This window comes from Liolophura sinensis, chromosome 10, assembly GCF_032854445.1.
Source record: "Liolophura sinensis isolate JHLJ2023 chromosome 10, CUHK_Ljap_v2, whole genome shotgun sequence".
Lineage (NCBI taxonomy): Eukaryota > Metazoa > Mollusca > Polyplacophora > Chitonida > Chitonidae > Liolophura > Liolophura sinensis.
This window is the reverse complement of record NC_088304.1, coordinates 27,558,472-27,582,739: the sequence shown is the minus strand read 5'-3', so window position 1 is coordinate 27,582,739 and position 24,268 is coordinate 27,558,472. Positions and strand designations below refer to the sequence as shown.

Sequence of the window (24,268 nt, the reverse complement as noted above, 5' to 3'; positions counted from 1 at the left end):
GTTTGCATGCAAACTAGTAAGTCAGTTTTCCGCTTCAGTCAAATTGGCTAACACAATAACGACAAAGACTTAGTTGTTCGCAAACCGTTCCTTCGTGAGAAGACTGAGAAAAGTGTTCATCTGATTAAATGTATTGAATAGTAATATAAATGTATTGAATAGTAATAGTTGTCGTTTGTTTATATTTATTTATTGTTTTGGTTAGCGGTTTACTTATTATTTATTTAATTGGCGTTTTATGCCGCACTGAAGAATATTTCACTAATACGACGGCGGGTGTTCGTTTGTATAAAAGATTCCTTTATCGGTTTGAACAGTTTATAAAGGTAGTAATATAACAAGTGTGGTTATGACCGTGAAATGGCAACTGGTTCTGTCTTTCATGTGGATACAGACATTGGTATGACCTGTCCCAGGTTTGATCCCACGCCTGCCGACTTCAAAGCAGACGCTCTAAACACTATGCCACCGAAACCGTTAACATGCAGTGAAATTACGGGCTCAAAACTTCCTATCTTCCTAACTCAAATATATCCACTGACTTGAAGGTATGCAATTATAGTTTCGTTGCGGAAGGATGGTGTCGGGAGGTCCCGGGATCAAATCCGGGTCGGGTCATATCAAGGAGGGAAAAAAAAGATACCTAAAAGTGTCTCTTGCTGCAGCCTCGCTTGGTGCTCAGCGCTGAGAGGTTAGAGCAAGGAAACATGACTGGTTGGCCCGATTTCATTATGATGTGACAATTTCAGTTTTAGTCGTTTTATGTGGAGTGGGTAATATGACAAACCCTGACAAAAGAATGTTTCAGAGCAGTCCAGATTAAGGCTCAAATCTGAATATATGATAACAATATTGTATTAGACTAGCGAAGCCTTCGGATTATCTTCAGCTACTTTCAAACAATGGTTTAGCCTTATCCATGGTAGGTCGCACACTGAGGCCACCCTCTTGTTCCAAAATGTATCTTCTGTGTTTTCGATTTCGCTTCTATTGCTTCCAGAGGCTCATCTAGACCTTCTGAACCAAGCTGGAAGAGACGGAAGATCTTCCAGACGAGTTATACGTTCTTTCTTTTCAGAACCTCCAAACAGGACGCGGTAGCCAAGTTCCCAACCTAGTCTTTCGAATAATTGAGTGATTACGACTTCAACGCCACTTCGGCAGTATAGCAGCCATATCGTGGCGAATAAGATTTATGCCAATAGAGTTATTGCCCCTGGATTCAAAATCCAAGCACACATGTTCTCAAGTAGAAATTGGAGTACGTTTCTTTCGTTTCAGGAACGGCAGTTGAAGTCTAGTTGAAAAATATCAATTCAACAAGCCCAAAATTTCTCAAGTCGTCGAGCACCCGTACACCTCTTTCACATAATGACTCATGTTAAACGGTTTCCAAAATCTGTCTGACATGCACTGCGACTTGTTCTTTTTTTGTCGGGTGGGGTGGAATTGATTTGGATTATCTTGTCTAAATCTGATTGCAGTTAAATACTTATAACCTTCAAGGAATAACAATTCAATTGCATATATATATATATATATATATATATATATATATATATATATATATATATATATATATATATACTCATAAAAGTATGAGTAGTTTAATGGATGTTTATTTACCAATACCGGTACATTTACATGTATATTAATAAAATAATATCCACATAAAAAATAATGTATCTTTAGTTATGATGCATTTTTTTACTCCACCATTACAATACGTATAAATGTGCCCACTGACTAGTTACAAAACTGCTACCACTAGAAGGTAAAACGAGAATATATTGCATATTGCTGCACACAATACTGTTTGGATAGAATTGATCTTTGGTTTCATCATGTGTGTTTATTACTTGTTTGATGATTAAAAACCATATAAATATATGAAGATTTATTTATTTATTTATTTTATTTGATTGGTGTTTTACGCCGTATTCAAGAATATTTCACTTATATGACGGCGGTCAGCATTATGGTGGGACAGCTAAACTGTCTATTTTAATAATAAAAAAATACCTTCAACAATAAAGCTTTTAGCTGATACATAGCATCACAGAAACACATGTCATTCTCCTCATTGAAATGTTATGTATGCTACACATACATAAAAGAAGGTTGTCTCAAAATGCTAAGCTCACAATCTCAATAGACACACCCTTAGATGAGGCTTGAGAAACCTTGAACAAGGAGTGTAAAAACACAGCCGCATCACTCTCCTTGTGTACAATGATTTTTAGGCTGACTTATTAGTCAGACCATTTATTAAAGGGGAAGGAGAGTGGGGGTGGGGGTGTTAGGTGGTTACAAATGTATTTACACAGCAAAAAGTAACAAATAGTTTTATGAGTTGGACGGCAAAATATGACCCTATGATAAAGTTTTGAATGTTCTTACACAATGCTGGGAAATCATTTTCCATGTAGCCATTGCTGATGGCTTTAAATTCCAACTGACGTGAGGCTCCTTTATACAGACACTATACATACTGCATAAGCACAGTAGCCTATGGCTTTATTATTCTACATGAACAGTGACCTAGTAGCCAATCACTGGTCTGTCTGTGGTCTGCATGTGATGAGGCTGTGAAATGACCATGAAACAATGGCAGACGAGAATGTATGCTCCAGTGGCTCTGAGTACCACATAACCACTGTCATACCACATCAGTATCTCTACACCTTCAGCAGATGATACAGGCCAGGTGAACAGTAGTGGACAGCTAGAAGCCTGCTACAAGTGTGCTAGTGGTGAGCTAGTGGCATACTACAGAGAACCATGAGCTTGGTTGTGGACAGCCAGAAGCCTGCTACAAGTGTGCTCGTGGTCAGCTATGTCACGGAGAACCTTCAGCCTCGTTGTGGACAGCTAGAAGCCTGCTACAAGTGTGCTGGTGATGAGCTATGCCACAGATAACCTTCAGCCTGGTTGCGGACAGCCAGAAGCCTGCTACTCTTGGCTACATGTGGTAGTGAGTTAGTGGCATGCCACTCTGAAGGAGGCTGGTGCTGTGTTCATCACAAAATCATCACAAATTTTCCACCACTGATCAAAAACAAACACAAAACTCATGAATGCCTTATTGCTATGAAAACACTGTTGAGCACACCATTATCACACTTTCTTTAGAAGAAAACACACGAGACAAAGTTTATACCTAGAAATTACCATCAAACAGAATTTTGTTTCTTGGAAACATCTTCTGATTTTACAGGTAAGTTTCTGGGATCACGGCCGTCTTTGAGGATTTTCATGGAGAAGTCCAGAGCCTCATAACCCTGGGTAAGCTTGCTCAGTGACACCACATCAATGTTTTGGTCAAAATACTGAAGGATATTGTCCTCTGTGATCCCTCCACTGGCCTCTATGGTCAAGCTGGGGAATTTCTCCTTCAGAATGCTGGATGCAGACTTCGCCGCCTGAAGAAGAACGCAAATTAAAACAAATGTGCTGACTGACAATTCATTCGTTTGGTCATGGTTTAATGTTACTGTCAACAATCATTTATTTCAGTCATAACTGAAATCATGTCTCCTTGCAACCAGTCTCAATGTTTGACAGATATTTATATTTTTGTGTCATGCCAAAAGCACAACTGAGAACAGCCCTATTTTGGCATCTTTAATCAAGGTGGGCCAATACAATATAAGACTTACAACACAGGTAGCAAAACCAGAGCAGTGACAAAGTAATAGGTGGCAACTGGTCACATGTAACCGGTGAAATACGGCCTCTTTTCATTCTACCTCAGTTACAGTTTTGTCAGTTAGTTAGTTTTTGTTAAAAAAATTAGTGACCTTTGGACACCCTATTTCAAGATTATTAAAACCTTCTTAAACAAAATGGCTTCAAAAAATGTTGTCTCATCATTCTATTTTATATTTCTCACTAAGGCCACACTAATTCCAATTTTTGTTTTACAGGAAGAAAGCATTCGTTATCAAAGCAGGAAGAGGTTACAAAAATAAAAGTGAAAAATAATCTGATTTGAGGAAAATGTGGACTGTTCCAGCAAATTGTTCCTGTTGAAGACATACACCTTCTTGTATTAAAGTGATTGGAAAGCCTTTGAAAAAATGGGAAAATCATCTAAAACATACAAGATCAGAACAAAAATAAAATGCCCATAAAACAGAAAATATACCTTAATGTTGTCTAAATCCATGATTCTCATTTTTAAAGTCTGTAGCACGACCAAAGTCTGGATAAAATACTGGCCTTACTCTTACAGCCTTACCCTAACAGCCATAACACCAGGCGGCAGCAATAAATTCCCCAAGCTTTAGTATATAGACTAGCAGTACATGCATGTAATCTTACAGCAGGTTCAAAGTTGTCCAGCATGACGACTTCAGCTCCAGCCTGTGCTGCTTCCTGGGCCTCCTCCACACTCCTACATTCCACCTCAATCTTTGTGGAGAACCCTCCCACAACCCGGGCATCCTTCACAGCCTGTAACAGAGTAGCAATTACACATAGGTCTACACTCCACCTCAATCTTTGTGGAGAACCCTCCCACAACCTGGGCATCCTTTACAGCCTGTAACAGAGTCCATGTACACATAGGTCTAAACTCCACCTCAATCTCTGTAGAGAGTCCTCCCACCACCTGGGCATCCTTCACACCGTGTAACAGAGTACATGTACACGTAGGCCTACACTCCATCTCAATCTTTAATAGCATCCTTCATAGCCTGTAACAGAGTACATGTACACATAGGCCTACACTCCACCTCAATCTTTGTGGAGAACCCTTCCACAGACTGGGCATCTTTCACAGCCTGTAACAGAGTACATGTACATGTACGTCTACACTCCACCTCCACCTACACTTTGTGGAGAACCCTCCCACAACCCGGGCATCCTTACAGCCTGTAACAGAGTACATGTACATGCAGGTCTACACTCCACCTCAATCTTTGTGGAGTATCCTCCCACAACCTGGGCATCCATCACAAATACATAACTTTACTTTAATTACTTTTACCCCTATCAAAAGGGGTAAAAGTAAATCTCCATGAGTGTGATGTTTTTCAGGACAGTTTTCCGTTGCTGGAAATGGTATTCTTGGTTACTACTACCAGAGATTCCCCCATACTGAAAACCATTGAAACAATTGAAAACAATTCCCCCTATAGTTCTGGAAGATTTCAGTCTTACTGTCAAAATCCTTGAATAACTACTGGGTCACAGTTGTTCGTTTCCGAACAAACAGAATGTGGCGTGCTAAGAAATGGCAAAGCCACCCATCAGAGGCATTAAAATCAGGACTGTCCACTTCCTCCCTAGCATAGTCCTTCACTCCACAGGTCCTTGTAAGTTGTTCTCATGTTAATTTAAAATCCAGTCTGGAGTTCTGTTGTCGTACTACAGTGTTTATATATGCGTGTAATACGTTTCCTTTCTGCTAAGGTAATGACATTACTTTTAATTTTATACAACAATATCTAGTATTTTGATCAAATTTTCAAATTTTGATTTTATTTTTGATTGGTATGTTATGCCTTATGTATGAATATTTCACTTACATGATTTCTTTGTGATTGCCGTATAAAATCTCAGTCACAAATTTATTGGCCGGCAAAAGGTATGTGGTCTCCAGTTAACTTCATGTAAGATTACACCAACGCACCCTCACCCACTTACAACACTAATTCCTTCATAACATGCATATTATTTTTAGTACTTCTCCATAATTTTCTATAATTCTATAGAAGCACTGGTAAAAGAGGTAGAGATAAAAAATGAAGGTTTGATAATCATTCAAAAGAATAAAAGACTTTGTATGTACCAGAGATATATAATATGTGTAACAAATATGGCGTGTTGTTTTCCCTCACCTGTTCAATATTACCTGCCACCCATATATGATTATCTTTTAACATGATCATGGATGACAGATCGAAGCGGTGGGTGGAAATGCCGCCAACTAACAGGGCGTACTTCTCCACAAGTCTGAATCCGGGGGTGGTTTTGCGGGTTCCGGCGACCTCCCCGCCCCAACCGGCCTTTTTAGCCGCCTGGCATAGGCGCCTGGCCACCGTCGCTACACCACTACATCTCATAATGCAGTTTAGAGCTACTCGCTCACCAACAACAACCGCCGGACTTTCCTGTGATTTTCGCTACAGTCCTCACCGATTCCAAAAACGTCCCTTCCGTGACCAACCACTCTACTTCACAGTTTAACTCTTTGAACACAGCTTCCACGAATGGTGCGCCTGCTAAGACGCCGGGGCTTTTTAAAAGAAGGACGGCCTCTTCCTCTTTCTCCCCGACAACAAACCCGCCGTAGTCAAAACTTGGGGAATCTTCCTTCAACCACTCACGCACCATGTGGCGAACAGTCACCGGGTTTAAAAGAGTCGAGAAATTTGGAAATCGAGGGCTGTCGGAGGTCTTTTCCTCCTCTGAACTCATTATGATATCTGCACTAACCTCGGGAAAGCCAGATATGTTGTTCTCATTCATGTACAGTACAACTTAACCTCAAGTTGTTAACGTGTTTGGGTTTGTTGTGGCGCGACGCGATGCTGCAAGGGATCTCCAGCATTCGGAATATTTCGCCGTGCATGTGGATGAGGTTGAAACACTTGATGCTGACCGGACTAACTCTGAAACAAAACTGATTTTTTGAAATTACTGCTTCATATACAAGTTACCGATTAAATATATGAATCATCAAACAACAATTGAACTGAAAAAAGTGAAAGTTAGAAGGCTACGGTACAACAAATTTTAATGTCAGTTTCGTCCACACTAAAGCATGCATTTGTTCACATGATCTACGTATAGGCCTACATGTATATTTGGTTCACTCAGCTGGGGCTAAATTTGTCTCCAGGTTTTGCAGTGGTTCAGAATCAAGTTATCCTGTGTAGGGCCTATTAGTTTGAGATTTATATCGGTGAACTTTTAACATGAAAGTGATCCGCATAATTCATCATCTGCAGGTAAAAATAACTCTTTTCCATTCCATTCGATGGAATTGCTTTACAGCTGGCTTAATGTACGTCGAGCACACACACAAAACAACAAGGTTTCGTTTAAAAACTTCACTGCTTGGCCTCGGAATGATGGGCTCTCGTGCAAGAGTGCAGTCCGCCTGTCGCTCTCGCCTGAAACCAGCCCAATCGTAGAGATCTAACGCGAGCTCTTCTTCGTTAGAGGAAGAAAAGGGACTTATGTCACAACATCCCTCATTATTCGCGGATAGATTATGTATTTGCGTTGTTTATTTCACTGTCTTTTGACAACTTGCAGTGATGTCGGTGTCTCTTCTTGTTCTACGTCTTGAAGTGGCCGACGACAGTATAACTCCCAAATCATTTGCTTATCAAGGTATGTAAGAGGTCTGCTTTCACACAATGTTCAGCTGCACTCGAAAACTGGACTCCAGGCTCATCTATGTTGTAATGTCAAGTTAAAAATTTGTCAATGTCATTCATCTCAGAGCCCTGAAATAGTGCGACAGTATTTCAGTCTTTGACATGTCATATTCTACGGAAAAAATGTGGAATTATATATGCCTTACGCATATATAGCAGGTTGAAGGAATAAATGTATGCATAATTCAAGAAATGGTGGGCCAGATGAGTTTTCTTTTTTACATGTGTTGCCGCTGTTGGTCTATGTTCTATTATTTGTCACTAAGGAGAATTCTGGAATAAATTGACGTCATTCTACTACGTGACAGCAATCTCATTTTAACAAATCCCTCTGTACATATTCTTAAAAAAACCCGAAATTTATTGTATCATTAGTTTATGCACATTCATCTTTAGAAACATTACAGTGTGATAGGTGGTCACAATACCGATATACCATTATTTTATGTGTATTTTTTCCCAGCACCAAAATTCATCATGACATCAGAGAAGAAGCATGAAGCAGGCTCCCGTAATCAAAGATTTGGACCAGACGATGTTCCCTCAGAAACACAAAACCTGGACAAGTACATAGGACAAAGGAAGATGCAAGATGTCACAATTGAGACAATAGTCAATGAAGGTACTTATATGGATAGCTCATAGACATTGTGTATGGAGAAGGGGTAGTGGGATGGGTGGCAGGCATATAGTAAAGCATGTAAGTGTTCGAGAAAAGGTTGTGCTGTGATGAAGGCAAAATCATTAGTACATTAAGAATACTTAAGCCTGGTTCAGCAAAGATGCTCAAGTTCCAGATTATATACAGTTGTTACATTTACCTAGTATCTGGTAGTATAAGGGATCCTTCCACCTGTTATAGACCTTTCTACACTCTCTATGATAAAGGTTTTAAAGCTAAACAACAGTGAAACCTCTCGTAACATTTTCTTATAGATTATAACTACATGCTTTTTTGAATCCGGTTAATTAGCCTATGAGAACAATGGCTAATGCATTTTAATTTTTCTCTGAATATATCTTCTCCTTTTGTAGGAGTTGATACTAAACAGTAATATATCTTTTCTGTTTGACTATTTTAAGGGCCAGACACAGATGAAAAAACTGTTCAGCTTGTCAAATGTGGGACAGGTGGGAAATCTGACTCATCCTACGCATCTGTTGTGTCCAGCATATCTACTGAGGACAGTCAACAGGTTCGAGACTTCAACACCAACAGTGCAGCTTCTAACACTGCAGAAGAAGTTTCTACAAGGCCACAATCAACTTTCACAAGACCCAAGCGCTCGAGGTCTGCTGATCGTGTCACAGCCAGGAAGTCTCAGTCACAGACAAGGGGTGGTTCCGTGGAAGTTGGCTACTCTCCCATGTTTCCTGATGATTCCCATGCATCTATGCACCCTGGTTCGGGGATTAAACGTCCCCAGAGTCACAGCCCTTTGCCAAAAGGCCCGGGCACAATATACTTCTTTTCCGGCAATCCCATGGTTGAGGTCACCAAAGGTCTGCTTCATATCTACAAGGACAAGTAAGCTGTTTACTTACAGTGCAACCTAGTCAGTGAACTGTCATTTCATACATGTACACGTATCTCAACCGCATGCATGAGGCATGCAACTGGTTTGGTTGCAGTAAGCTGTCAGTGGTTTGCCTGTATCAAACATGTGACCTGCCAGCGGTTGGCTGTAGTAAGTGTATAGCCTGTCAGTGGTCTGCCTGTACCAAGCCTGTGACCTGCCAGTGGTTGGCTGTAGTCATTGTATAGCCTGTCAGTGGTCTGTCCTTATCAAACCTGTGACCTGCCAGTGGTGTGGCTGTAGTCAGTGTATAGCCTGTCAGTGGTCTGCCTGTGCCAAGCCTGTGACCTGCCAGCGGTTGGCTCTAGTCAGTGTATAGCCTGTCAGTGGTCTACCCGTATCAAACCTGTGACCTGCCAGTGGTTGACTGTAGTCAGTGTACAGCCTGTCAGTGGTTTGCCTGTACCAAGCCTGTGACCTGCAAGTGGTTGGCAGTAGTCAGTGTATGGCCTGTCAGTGGTTTACCTGTTTCAAGCTAACCTGCCAGTGGTTGGCTGTAGTCAGTGTATAGCCTGTCAGTGGTGTGCCTGTATCAAGCCTGTGAACTGCCAGTGGTTGGCTGTAGTCAGTGTATAGCCTGTCAGTGGTCTACCTGTATCAAGCCTCTGACCTGCCAGTGGTTGGCTGTAGTGAGTCATAAGTCTGCCAGTGATTTGCCTGTAGTGAGCCTGTAACCTGCCAGTGGTTTGGCTGTAGTTAGTCTGTAGCCTGTCCGTGATTTGCCTGTAGTGAACCTTAAACCTGCAAGTGGTTTGGCTGCCATGACTCAATAGTCTGCCAGTGATTTGCCTGTAGTGAGCCTGTAGCCTGTCAGTGATCTGCATGTGTGAAGCATCTAACCTTCCAGTGGTTTGGCTGTAGTGAGTCTGTGGCCTATCAGTTGTCTGCCTGTGTCAAGCCTGTAACCTGCCAGTGGTTTGGCTGTAGTGAGTCTGTAGCCTGTCAGTTGTCTGCCTGTATCAAGCCTGTGACCTGCCTGCTGTCATGACTCAATAGTGTGCCAGTGATTTGCCTGTAGTTAGCCTGTAGCTTGTCAGTTGTGTGCCTGTAGTGAGCCTGTAGCCTGTCAGTGGTCTGCCTGTGTCTAGCCTGTAACCTGCCAGTGATTTGGCTGTCATGACTCAATAGTCTACCAGTGCCTGTAGTGAGACTGTAGTCTGTCAGTGGTCTGCCTGTGGCAGGCCTGTAGCTTGTCAGTTGTCTGCCTGTAGTGAGCCTGTAGCCTGCCAATGATCTGCCTGTGTCAAGCCTGTAACCTGCCAGTGGTTTGACTGTAATGAGTCTGTAGCCTGTCAGTGGTCTGCCTATGTCAAGCCTGTAACCTGCCAGTGATTTGGCTGTAGTGAGCCTGTAGCCTGTCAGTGGTCTGCCTGTGTCAAGCCTGTAGCTTGTCTGTTGTCTGCCTGTAGTGAGCCTGTAGCCTGCCAATGATCTGCCTGTGTCAAGCCTGTAACCTGCCAGTGGTTTGGCTTTAATGGGTCTGCAGCCTGTCTGTGGTCTGCCTGTGTCAAGCCTGTTACCTGCCAGTGATTTGGCTGTAGTGAGCCTGTGACTCTATGTTAATGAAGCCTTAGGATAATGGATTAACAATTCCTTATGAGCTTAAAACATTAATGGCATTTGATCACGACTCTGATAACCAATGGTGCTCTGTGTTCTGGGATTTTGTATACAATGTGACAGTAACTTTATTCTGTGTTTTATGGTTAGCTGACTCTGAATAACTTTAAAAATGGAAGAGAATTAAAACTGAAAATCCAGCTTTGTCTGATTTTGATGTTTTTAAAATTTCTAGTTTTCAAGGCGTTCTGATCATGTAAATCAGTCTTTAACAGGGAAAATTGCTGGAATTGTCCACCTTTCTGAGAAACCAGATGATTTTCAATTTTGCTTTTGTAATTTTTATACGCTCCTTCGACATTACAAAAATATTTAATCCGCTGGAAAAACAACACTTTTAAACGTTCTGGCTTTGTGAAAATAAAAAAATCTGTCCTTCTAAAAGTGTGATGAAGCATGTTTGTCTGTTTCTCAGTCAACTGACTCCGCTGAACGAGGACATCCCGCGTAGTGAGATGGTGTGCATCCTGACAGTCCCTGCAGCTTTCACTATCCATGATGTCCTGCAGTTCACAGCTGCTGTACAGTGAGTACACTATTGCTCATTTTGTTTGGTGTATTCATTTTTTTTATTTGATAGGAATTTTAGGCCATACTAAAAAATATTTTCCAACTCCAGCATTATGGTAGGAGGAAACAGGAAAGAGCCCAGGAGAAACCCACAACTATCCCTCAAGTTCTTGAGTATTCTTGAGTAAGGCATAAACAACATCAGTCAAATAAGTAAATATATTATACCATTCTCTACTGCTACTTTTAGTAATCTTAGCTGTGACTTTTCAAACTTATTTACCCTGTCAAGGGATGATAATCATGAACGATGAGAATACAACGTGCCTGAAAAAATTGTTGTCACTGTGCAATTGTTACATACTTTCATTGTATACACTGACTGAAGTTTTGTGCTTTTAGCTCTGGTGTGGAGTTCATGCGGATCATCCGAGACTCCAGTCCCAACCAGTACATGCTCCTCATCAAATTTAGAAATCAGGTAGGACATCAAGACTGATAGATTATACATCCATTGCTATGGCTTTCGTTGGCATTTTCTTTTATTTGTGTGATGTTGGTTAACTCCACAGCCGGGAATTGTTTGTTTGTATGATGTATGGTTAGTTGTACATGTATGTGTGGATGTATATGAGTGACCTTTGGAAAGTTTCTGACAAACTTCCCCTCATGTTCTTTGACAAACATTTGGTCTAAGTGACGGAAAAAGATGAAAATGTATGTGCTGTACAGTAATGTGTTGTATAATGTATCCGTAAACCATACATGATTTGGCTATGGCTTTAAGTGATAAGAAAGGTCTCTGTGGCCAAGTGGTCCACAGTGCTAGTGCAGCACAATGGCACAGAATTCTCCCACCAGTGCAGTTCCTGTGAGCTTAAGCCCAGTCCATGCTGGCTTCCTCACTGATCGTATTCTTGAGTACGGTGTAAAACACTAATCAGTCAAATAAATAAACAAGCCAGAAGATTTGCTGGGTATCTGGCAAAAGGGATGTGCTGTACTCCAGGCACTCCAGTTTCTTCCACTCATTGACTTGACCGATATCACAGAAATGAAATCTGATCCTTGAGAACATCATTAAATGTCATTCATATTGACAATATTTGGTAGGTAAAAGTGTTCTGTGGATAATGTTGGTCGAATCAGTTGAGGATTTTCAGTATGTACCCATGATTTAATAAAGTGAGGGTTTTCTTCTGTTTTGGCAGACACTTGCAGATGAGTTTTACAGTAACTACAATGGCATTCCCTTCAACTCAATAGAGGGACTATGTGTGTCATCTAGTCTATGTGGCCAAAGTCGAGTCAGTCAAAGCAGGGGAGGTAAATGTTAACATTATATATACATACACACAGTAATAAAATATTACACACCAATGATAATAATATTACATTTTGTGGTCAACTGTTTTATGTTTAGAATTTATTGTTTCTGATACACAAAACCTGGGGATAAAACAGTTGTTTGTGGTTAGATGTGTTCAATAGTAAAAGAGTACAGCCTGAATTGTTTGACTGTTTTTTGTTTCACAGGGAGCTTGTCTACCAGTACCAGGGCTTACTGAGCTGCCTAACTGTCCAGTATGCCTGGAAAGGATGGTAAGTGTGATTATCTCCCTTTTGTGGTAGTTATCTCCCCTGATCAAACTATACATTACAGTGATATGAAAAAGTATTTTATCAAATTGTAAAAGTTTTTTGATAGTTTGACAGGAGAAACTTGAACTTGACACTCACACTCTCAGTGAGAAACCAGAAGAGTTTAAGAATATTTCCCTGGATGCTTTCATTCAGTTAATGTTGTTTACTGTTATTCCATATATGGATAAGTAAACAGTTGATCGAGTGAGGTACTTAGCTTGTACTAAGAATAATATACAACATTGATTTTCTGTTGTTATAATGAAGTTTCAGCACTTTCTTTAGTTATTCTAGTTATTTGTTACAAGGTTTATGACACATCAAATGTCTGCACATGTATAGTACATACATTTATTCTTGTTGCAAATTTGTAACAAATGATGTAAGTGTCCACTATTTCATACAAGTACTCCTGTGGTTTCATTTCAGGATGAAGCTATTGATGGCATCCTGACAATCTTGTGTAACCACTCCTTCCACATATCCTGTCTGTCACAATGGGAGACACCAGGTAAGCACAGGTGTTAAAATCGTGGTGTCTGTGTGAAGCTATTGATGGCATCCTGACAATCCTGTGTAACCACTCCTTCCACATAGCCTGTCTGTCACAGTGGGGAGACACCAGGTAAGCACAGGTGTTAAAATCGTGGTGTCTGTGTGAAGCCATTGATGGCATCCTGACAATCCTTTGTAACCACTACTTCCACATAGCTTGTCTGTCACAATGGGGAGACACCAGGTAAGCACAGCTGTTAAAATCGTGGTGTCTGTGTGAAGGCTTGATGGCATCCTGACAATCCTTTGTAACCACTCCTTCCACATAGCCTGTCTGTCACAGTGGGGAGACACAGGTAAGCACAGGTGTTTAAAATTCGTGGTGTCTGTGTGAAGCCATTGATGGCATCCTGACAATCCTTTGTAACCACTCCTTCCACATAGCCTGTCTGTCACAATGGGGAGACACCAGGTAAGCACAGGTGTTAAAATCGTGGTGTCTGTGTGAAGCTATTGATGGCATCGTGACCATCCTGTGTAACCACTCCTTCCACATATCCTGTCTGTCACAGTGGGGAGACACCAGGTAAGCACAGGTGTTAAAATTGTGGTGTCTGTGTGAAGGCATTGATGGCATCCTGATAATCCTTTGTAACCACTCCTTCCACATAGCTTGTCTGTCACAATGGGGAGACACCAGTTAAGCACAGGTGTCAAAATCGTGGTGTCTGTGTGAAGCCATTGATGGCATCTTGACAATCGTGTGTAACCACTCCTTCCACATATCCTGTCTGTCACAGTGGGGAGACACCAGGTAAGCACAGGTGTTAAAATCGTGGTGTCTGTGTGAAGCTATTGATGGCATCCTGACAATCCTGTGTAACCACTCCTTCCACATAGCCTGTCTGTCACAGTGGGGAGACACCAGGTAAGCACAGGTGTTAAAATCGTGGTGTCTGTGTGAAGCCATTGATGGCATCCTGACAATCCTTTGTAACCACTACTTCCACATAGCTTGTCTGTCACAATGGGGAGACACCAGGTAAGCACAGCTGTTAAAATCGTGGTGTCTGTGTGAAGGCATTGATGGCATCCTGACAGTCCTTTGTAACCACTCCTTCCACATAGCCTGTCTGTCACAGTGGGGAGACACCAGGTAAGCACAGGTGTTAAAATCGTGGTGTCTGTGTGAAGCTATTGATGGCATGGTGACAATCCTTTGTAACCACTCCTTCCACATAGCCTGTCTGTCACAATGGGGAGACACCAGGTAAGCACAGGTGTTAAAATCGTGGTGTCTGTGTGAAGGCATTGATGGCATCCTGACAATCCTGTGTAACCACTCCTTCCACATGGCCTGTCTGTCACAGTGGGGAGACACCAGGTAAGCACAGGTGTTAAAATCGTGGTGTCTGTGTGAAGCTATTGATGGCATGGTGACAATCCTTTGTAACCACTCCTTCCACATAGCCTGTCTGTCACAATGAGGAGACACCAGGTAAGAACAGGTGTTAAAATCGTGGTGTCTGTGTGAAGCTATTGATGGCATCCTGACAATCCTTTGTAACCACTACTTCCACATAGCTTGTCTGTCACAATGGGGAGACACCAGGTAAGCACAGCTGTTAAAATCGTGGTGTCTGTGTGAAGGCATTGATGGCATCCTGACAATCCTTTGTAACCACTCCTTCCACATAGCCTGTCTGTCACAGTGGGGAGACACCAGGTAAGCACAGGTGTTAAAATCGTGGTGTCTGTGTGAAGCTATTGATGGCATGGTGACAATCCTTTGTAACCACTCCTTCCACATAGCCTGTCTGTCACAATGGGGAGACACCAGGTAAGCACAGGTGTTAAAATCGTGGTGTCTGTGTGAAGGCATTGATGGCATCCTGACAATCCTGTGTAACCACTCCTTCCACATGGCCTGTCTGTCACAGTGGGGAGACACCAGGTAAGCACAGGTGTTAAAATCGTGGTGTCTGTGTGAAGCTATTGATGGCATGGTGACAATCCTTTGTAACCACTCCTTCCACATAACCTGTCTGTCACAATGAGGAGACACCAGGTAAGAACAGGTGTTAAAATCGTGGTGTCTGTGTGAAGCCATTATGGAAAAACCATAACCTTCATATACACTTTTCTTGTATGCAAAATTTTTTAAGGAAGTCAATTTAAGTGCTAAATTTTGTGTTTATTTATAGCAGAACTTACACTTGATAATATACATCCCATGAACGGTTAATTTATATTATTAGCACACATTTTTGGCGTGAACTTACATTATCTCCGGTTATCCAGTTACGATTTTACATTTTCACTGACGCTAATAAACTTCGTCGAGAAACTGGAAGGCAAAATGTCACGGATTGGGATGAATCACCTTTTCACTTGTTTGAATGAGTAAGAATTAGGCTAATGATAAACCATTCACTAATTCTTTTTTGTCACCACACCTGCTTTACCAGGTAAGCAGACAGAAGATAGATCGTGTCATGTTTATAGCTAGCGTCTAGACAAAGTGCCGTAAAATGGTCCAAGCGAGACTACATGTACGAGCTGACCAAGATCTGCATAAGATGCGACCGGGATGGTTCCAACACCTGTGCTTGTCTGCCCATAATGGCCGTATGATCTGCATAGGGTATTTCATTTGGATTGGACAGTACTGCACATGTATGTGCCTGACCAGTAGAACATGTATTTGTAACGGCTTTGTTCATTTCAGTTGCCCTGTGTGTCGTTATTGTCAGACACCAGAAGAAGTGGCTGACAACAGGTGCATAGAATGTGGATCACAAGAGGTACTAACAAATGTTTAAGGGCAGATACGTAAAAAGCATTTCTGCAAATATTCACCATTTTCAGTGTTTTTAAGTTCCGTGTAAAGCTCAGGCTGTTGTCAGCGCATCCAGTCTGAATCAGCTATTAACCTCTGAGATAGGTATACTTTAATACAGCTTCCACTGAGGTTTTAACGTGAAAGGCTTGTCAGATACATGACGAGATGCACTCCAGTGTTTTCCATCCATATTACAAGACCTTTTAATTTGGGTCCCTCTGTCACAAAGCAACTGTCTACTAATTAAGTTGATTGTACATGTAGCTACACGCACATTTGTAACATGCATATATACTGTATATTTAACATTATGGCCTCCGTGGCTCAGTTGCTTAGCACGCTAGCGCAGCGTAATGACCCAGGAGCCTCTCACCAATGAGGTCGCTGTGAGTTCAAGCCCAGCACATGCTGGCTTCCTCTCCGGCCGAACACGTGAAGATCTGGCAGCAACCTGCTGGATGGTCATGAGTTTCCCCCTGGGCTCTGCCTGCTTTCCTCCGACCATAATGCTGGCCGCCGCTGTATAAGTGAAACATTCATGAGTAGGGAGTAAAACACCAATCAAATAAATAAATAATTTAACATTTACAAATATTTTATCACCTTATTACCTGCCAGCACATTAGACTTGGTTGCTTCTGTTGATTCTTTGAACTGTATTTTCCATCATATGACATCTTTTTTTTGACACCTATGAGTAGTACCTGTGATGTAATGTGATGATGTGTCATTGATGTTGCAGAGCCTGTGGATCTGTCTGATCTGTGGTCATGTAGGATGTGGCAGATATGTGGCCAGGCATGCTTTCAGGTCAGTCTTTACTCATTCAGTTTGGCTTAGTTTGATTCATGGTTAAGAGAATGGGTTGTGGTATCACTGACTATTGGGCTACACTGAATTACCTCCACTGAGGTCACTCTCCCGTTTAATTGGTGCATTTTTAATAATGAGTAAGCTGTGGTTAAATGAGAGAAGAATGGCGAGTTTCAAAACTTACACCAGTACTGGCCAGTTGAAGACCCTAACTTCAGGACGGATTTGAAAACCAAGATAAAGGTTATATAGTTTTAAGCCGTTTGAAGGAATTTAGAAATCTCACAATGAAAATACATGTACATGTATAATAGATATACAGCTTGCATGCACATGAATGTCAAACATGTATGTCCTAGCTAAGCTGAAGAACACAGACTGGATTTAAGACCTGCAACTCTGCTTGGCTGATGTCATGTTTTTTTCTGAATTTTGTTGACTAGAAACTAGTTGTTAGTGTCATTGGATAATCTACTGTATGGTACATACTGCATTACACCCACTTCAGAAGCCAAGGTCCCACTTCTCGTAGTTTATGCCTAAACAAGTGATCTTGCATTACGTCATAGCTACTGCCGTGGGACAAGGGTGGTAATGTACACATAGATGAGTTCTGCTGGCAGTAATAGGCATAAGACTATGGGTGTAACTGTTGGAACAGTTACTGCCTAGTGAAAGAGCTCCATGGTCAATTTAACCACCGACATAAGAAAATTATGTTCCAAATTGTGTACACAACGATGATGTTATGGTCAGCTGATACATGTCACAATTTCTGATGACAAAGTGCGAAAAGTTAGTTGTAAGTGTGTTCTTCAATATTTTTTCGAGTTTTCTTTAAAGGAAAATAATATGTTGTAAATGATTTTTGTATGGTTGGTATTTGTGACCACCTTTTGGCATGTATAGGTTGTATGTCATGGTATATATTGTCTTTGTGTGATAATGTTATAAATAAAGATGTAACACATGTGTTTATTAAAGTTGTTTACGCTAGAATTTGGTCTTTCCAGCTAGCAAATGTGTTCATCCTTGATTTTGACCATATTTATGTTTTTAATATATTCATAAATATTATCATCATTCAGATTAAAGGTATGTGTTTGGATATAAACAACAAATTTGCATTCAAATAAATTTATTAGACATGCATTTACATGCTTATTTGGAACAACATTATGCAAACACGATGCATACCAAGATGTGGTCCCAAATACCCACCATACAAAACGATTTTCCAATGCTGAGTATCTCCTGAAAGAGAAAGTCACAAAAAATATTGAAGACGATATTTGTAAATTTTGGCATGATTTTTATGCTTTCTTCTCCCTTATAGGAAGTCGGTGCACATGCACTGTTTTTTTTTTGTTTTGTTTTTTTCTTTCAGGCATTTCCAGGAGACACAGCACACGTATGCCATGCAGCTAGGTAGTAACCGCGTGTGGGACTACACCGGGGATAATTATGTGCACAGACTGGTACAGAACAAGACTGACGGTAAACTAGTCCAGGTGGACGAAGGTGGCAACTTTGTACAGGAAGAGAAACTCACCTCCCTCACACTAGAGGTAATTCACCTGTGAAATGTACAAAGAGGTCATTAAAGGTGTACATGCTGGCTTCGTCTCCGGCTGTATGTGGGATCATCTGCCAAGAACCTGCGGATGGTCGTAGGTTTCTACCAGACTCTGCCTGGTTTCCTCTCACCATGCTAGTCACCGTCGTATAAGTGAAATATTCTTGAGTACGGCATAAAACACCAATAGAGTAAATAAATTAAGGCGTACATGTATGTTATCCACTTGATTCAGACAGTGAAAGCGATACCAAGATTTGTCATTGCCATCTTTTGGTTCAAAATTTCTTCAAAAGTTAAGCCACAACTGTGTGATATATATAAAGATGTCAAGTACTTTCCCATCCAATACTTCAGTTATTAAATGTTCTCAAATATTGTTATACTAATCCTCTCCACAAAATAGTTGTATGAAAAAATGTTTTATTTGCATGGTGGTATTTGGTTCGTATTTGGTTTGTATTCTGTTCCCAGTTTGTAAACGTACTGTCAGGCAATTCTTTGTCAACATGTGTTGAATTGATCACCAAATTTCACATTCTTTTCTGCCATTGGCTGTCACACATTTAATTACATGTACATGTAGTGTAAATGTAAATAATTTTTTATTTATCTTTATCGGGGAGATTGTTTGAAATTGAAAGATTGAAAACGTGTTAAAATCTTCGTTTAGTATATCATACATCTACATTTTGAGTTTTGAAAGATGTTGTTACTATTATGTGACATAATTTTTAACTTTTATTTTTACCTTCCTTTAATTTCTCAGTACACATATCTGCTAACCAATCAACTGGAATCTCAGAGGTTGTATTTTGAGGAGAAGATGAAGAACATAGAGCAGGTGGCTCAGGAACAGGTGATTATAACAACACTTCCACAGGCTTTTCTTATATCACAGTTCCTTCAGTTGAGGTGTTCTGAATTCCATGAATTACTGTTTGAAATGTCTAAATTCTTGTGAGGTTTTTTGATCTTTTTATGGTGTGTACATGTAATTTTACTTGCAAGGGGAACTATCTCTAGCTGCCCTACTGGCTCTAGCTAATGTGCTGGTTTTGGTGCTGACCAGGGAAGTCACAAGCTGAAATCCAGCTCTCACCAAAATTTACTCACGTACATGTAACTCCAGTTAACTCAAACTCATAACTTGACAAGTCCAGCTCATGCTGGCTTCCTCTCCGGCAGTACGTGGGTTTCCTCCCACGGTAATGCTGGCCGCCGTCATATAAGTGAAGTATCCTTGAGTATGGCGTAAATTACCAATCAAATAAATCAAATATTAACTTGACCACTGTTAAATAAATGAAAAATTACTGCGTATGATATTTAACACCAATCAGTGGAGTGAATAAATAAATTGTACTTGTAAACCAAAGATACACTGATGCTGAATTTGTTATGGCTTAGCCTGTAGCTTAGTTTCATGCACTGTTTTAACCAGGGATTCAAACCTGATTTAAGTTTGATTTCCATCTTTAAAACTGATCCTTGATTTTGATCTTTCTGTGCATAAAGCAAACGGATAAAGTTTTTTTGTTTTTCCTGATAACTAGCTGGATTGGTCAACATTCCAATGAGATAGGCTTATACATTTGTTATGGACAGACTTGCTACATCAACGCAAATATGAGTGAAATAATACTCAAAGTGATTTTAAACAGATTATTTATATTCATTATAAATACACGTGGCTATTTATAACTAGATCCCAGTAAAACTACATGATCATACATTGACAGGTTCTTGACACTGAGGCTAGGTATAAAGAGACGAAGAAACACTCAGAGTTTTTAGAGAACAAAGTCGACCAAGTGACCAAGGAGAAACAGATAGCAGAGAAGAAAGGGGCACAGGTGAGTCTACAAGTCCGCGCTGAAATCAACGCCTGGATGAATACATATGCAAAAGTCTGCCTGTGTCATTTAGTTTTGATTAAGGTTTGCCTTCTGATATTGGTTTGGTCTTTACCAACCCAGTTATGTCCATCTTTGAAATCATTGGACAGCATTTCTCTGTTAGTGAGTGAGTGAGTGCTTGGGGTTTAACGTCGTGCTCAACAATTTTTCAGTCATGTGACGACGAAGGAATCCTTAGCGTGTATGTGTTGTGCCTCCTTGTTGCAGGGGGGATTTCCACCGCTCTGTTATCTAGCGCTGCTTCACTGAGACGACTTAGCAAAGGCAAGTAAGCCGCCCCGCCTGAACCATTATACTGATACGGGTCAACCAGTCGTTGCACTATCCCCTTCATGCTGAACGCCAAGCGAGGAAATTACAACTTCGTCTTTTAAAGTTTTAAGTGTGACTCGACCCAGGATTGATCCCAGATCTACATTTCTCTATTATCCTATGAATATATTTTTACAAAAAAACAAATAAAATAAAAAAAATATAGAATTCTGGATATAGTCTTAAATACATGTGGATGCAAATATGATGTGACATATATCGCATTTCATGTACATGTATTCGGAATCAGTCATTCGAAATTCAATGCTATTTTGTGTTTTCTCTGTGCTGCACAGCTGCACAGTCGCTTGACGTCCGTGCTGACAGAGCTTCGTGATGAAAAGGAGATGAACAAGGGGTTATTGGAGAACCAGCAGGCCTGGCAGAAGAGGGTGAACAGTCTGGAGACCAAAGTGCAGGAGCTGACAGCCTCAAAAGAAGAGGTATAGCTTATATGGTGTTCTGACAGATCATCACCTTGCCTAAAATACAACACTGTTGAATGACAACTCTGGTATTCTGATAAATCATTACCTTCCCTGAAATACAAAATTGTTGTTTTGATAAATCATCACCTCTCCTGAAATACAACACTGTTATTCTGATAAGTCATTACCTTCCCTGAAATACAAAACTGTTGTTTTGATAAATCATCACTTCTCCTGAAATACAGCACTGTTGTCCTAATAACTCATCACTTCTCCTGAAATACAACATTGTTGTTTTGATAAATCATCACCTGTCCTGAAATACAACACTGTTGTTTTGATAAATCATCACTTCTCCTGAAATACAACACTGTTGTTTTGATAAATCATCACTTCTCCTGAAATACAGCACTGTTGTCCTAATAACTCATCACTTCTCCTGAAATACAACATTGTTGTTTTGATAAATCATCACCTGTCCTGAAATACAACACTGTTGTTTTGATAAATCATCACTTCTCCTGAAATACAACACTGTTGTTTTGATAAATCATCACTTCTCCTGAAATACAGCACTGTTGTCCTGATAAATCATCACTTCTCCTGAAATACAGCAATGTTGTCCTGATAAATCATCACTTCTCCTGAAATGCAGCACTGTTGTTCTGATAACTCATCACTTCTCCTGAAGTACAACGTTGTTGTTTTGATCAATCATCACCTCCCCTGAAATACAACACTGTTGCTCTGATAAATCATCACTTCTCCTAAAATATAACAGTCTTGTTTTGATAAATCATTACCTTCCCTGAAATACAACATTATTGTTTTGATAAATCATCCCATCTCCTGAATTACAACACTGTTGTTTTGATAGATCATCACCTCTCCTGAAATACAACATTGTTGTTTTGATAAAGTGTCACCTCTCCTGAAATACAACACTGTGATTGAAAGACAAATCTGTCTACCTTGTTGAAAGCTATGTGTGGTGTAGAAATCTGTGATAACTGACGTATGTAATAAAGGTATACACATAACGGTTGAATACATAACCGAGATACCTAGAGCAAGAAAGAGGCAAATTCTGAAAGTTTTCTATAGCTTGAATTGTTTGAAAGCATGTAACGACAACTGAAATGTTCAGTTTCATGAAAACCAATTCCATATTTGGATTTTCCTTTCTAGGAGACTGTTTAAAATTATTTATTGGGACTTGTGCAAGCTGGACAACATTTCACCATACAAAAGATTGGAGCATAGTTATATTACTTTAAAAACTGGCTGTATGTTTAAACAGGCATCGCAGTAGTCCAGTTTCCCTCAAGAGTGTTGTGCATTTGAAATAAAGAAATGAAGGGGTTAGTAGAATCTTTAAACTGGAGTACAAACTTTGTAAATTACGACACAAAGTCGACGTGACTTGTTTTTGTTTTACAGGAAATTGAGGAGCTCAGAGAACAGCTTCGGGATGTAATGTTTTACCTGGAAGCTCAGCAAAAACTTTCCTCAACAAAAGAGGTGTCACAGACAGAGATCCAAGAGGGGCAGATCATTGTCGGGGCAGCTGCAGAGGAGTCCCCCTCCCCCAGGGGCAAACGGGGAAGGAAGAAGGGCAGGTAGCAGTGCCTGGGGCAGATTGCATGGGAAGGTGCTCAGGTTGGAGCATTAGTGGGGCACAGATACCCGGAGACATGAGAGATACATGTGTATGAAGACAGATGAAAGAAGTGGTTAAGAGATAATGGATGATAAGGAGAGAGAGGAAATATGTGGCTGCTGTAGTGAAGAAAGAGAAGGTAGCGAAGATATAACTGAGACATACGTCTTGTAAGTAGTGATATCAGCTCAAGAAAACGTTACACGTGGGAAGAAAACTTGCAGAGTTAGATGAATGGAAGAGGTGAAGGCGGACTAATGCTGGCGTTGAACAGGGTTGTATACGGGGAATAGAAGGGTACGTTCTCAGAAAAGATGACATGGTCAGTCTCTTCAGAACGGGTAACTGTTTGCTTGTATTAGTGGGCACGAGGTGGCAGCGAATCTGATGAACTTTCTTGCTCCTTTTTCTGTTGTGCATTTGAAGTTGATGCATCCCAGCGTGTGCAATTTTATGTCATGGTAGGCTTTGGATCCTATTCGGTGCTCCTGCATAGCATTCATATTTTACATTTCCCCCTTGCATTGTTTGTCCAGCAGGAATCACTGTTAAACTTACCTTTTGTTATTGTGATGACATGTATTTGCGCATATCTGTGAGAAACTTGAACGTGATGGAATGCTTAGACAAGTGAGTGCTTTTTCTGTTTCTCAGCCTAGCTCCACAAAATGTAATATATTGATGTTTATATGTATATATTTCTTCTAGTAAAGATTTCATGCACAGCATGTGATTGAAATCAGAAGGGGGTTTTGCATAGGGTTATGAAGAGATTTTCTATAGAAACTCCTGGAGAAAGTTATGGGGTCATTAATTTTGGAGAACGAAAGCTTTGATATTTGATTGCAAACATGAAACTGATCATGATTCCGTGAAGAGCGTCCAGATAATTTAATTAAAATGTGTGCTTTAATTGATCATTACAAAGCCATTGTTCATGTTGATATCTTCCTAAGAAAATAATGTGTATGCATGTTTATACATGATGTATCTTTTTGAAAGCTAATATTCCCTTCACAAGCTGCCACACACTGAATCTTTTTGTTTAATTTGACAAGAAAAGTATTAGCAAGTGTTAGGGATCGCTGAGACGGTTTTGAAAGTGTACATTCAGCTATTTTCAAAAATAAATAACGCATTTTTGATTGAAAATCAAAAGTCGGTTTAATCTGTAGCTTTTTCTTTTACTCTGGCGCTTTTGCAGAAATGCGTTTTTTTATAGTTTTTTGTCCGATTTATTGCCTTATGGAAAATGTTTAAGAATATCAGTTACAACCAGGATCTACATGTATATTTAGTGAAATGATCATTATGATTAAAGAGGCTATACTGAAGAATTTTGACCCCCCAAAAATAACTACCGAAATAACTACCTAACTACGGTAATAAAGTACCTAAAGCGACTCGCGTTTTAACTGTTTCAATCTTTCGAATCGTTTTAACTCTACAGATAGTACAGTAATTTGTGCTAGGTGAATACA

At 40.3% G+C, this 24,268-nt stretch overlaps 2 protein-coding genes across 2 annotated transcripts; one reads left to right on the top strand and one right to left on the bottom strand.

The window, feature by feature from the left end:
* Positions 1-2,932: 2,932 nt before the first annotated feature.
* Positions 2,933-6,339, bottom strand: LOC135476518 (nicotinate-nucleotide pyrophosphorylase [carboxylating]-like). Its single transcript, XM_064756561.1, is given in 5 exon segments — positions 2,933-3,422; positions 4,218-4,225; positions 4,308-4,455; positions 5,844-6,111; positions 6,113-6,339. Coding segments are annotated over 5 exon segments (900 nt in total). The 3' UTR covers positions 2,933-3,173.
* Positions 6,340-7,184: 845 nt separating this feature from the next.
* LOC135476519 (BRCA1-associated protein-like) lies at positions 7,185-22,750 on the top strand. The gene is given in 17 exon segments (XM_064756562.1): positions 7,185-7,344; positions 7,855-8,013; positions 8,475-8,919; positions 11,004-11,114; positions 11,501-11,579; positions 12,310-12,366; positions 12,368-12,424; positions 12,635-12,700; positions 13,172-13,229; positions 13,340-13,367; positions 15,966-16,041; positions 16,822-16,889; positions 18,280-18,460; positions 19,238-19,327; positions 20,211-20,324; positions 20,996-21,142; positions 22,568-22,750. Coding segments are annotated over 17 exon segments (1,995 nt in total). The 5' UTR covers positions 7,185-7,268.
* The last annotated feature ends 1,518 nt before the right edge of the window (positions 22,751-24,268 follow it).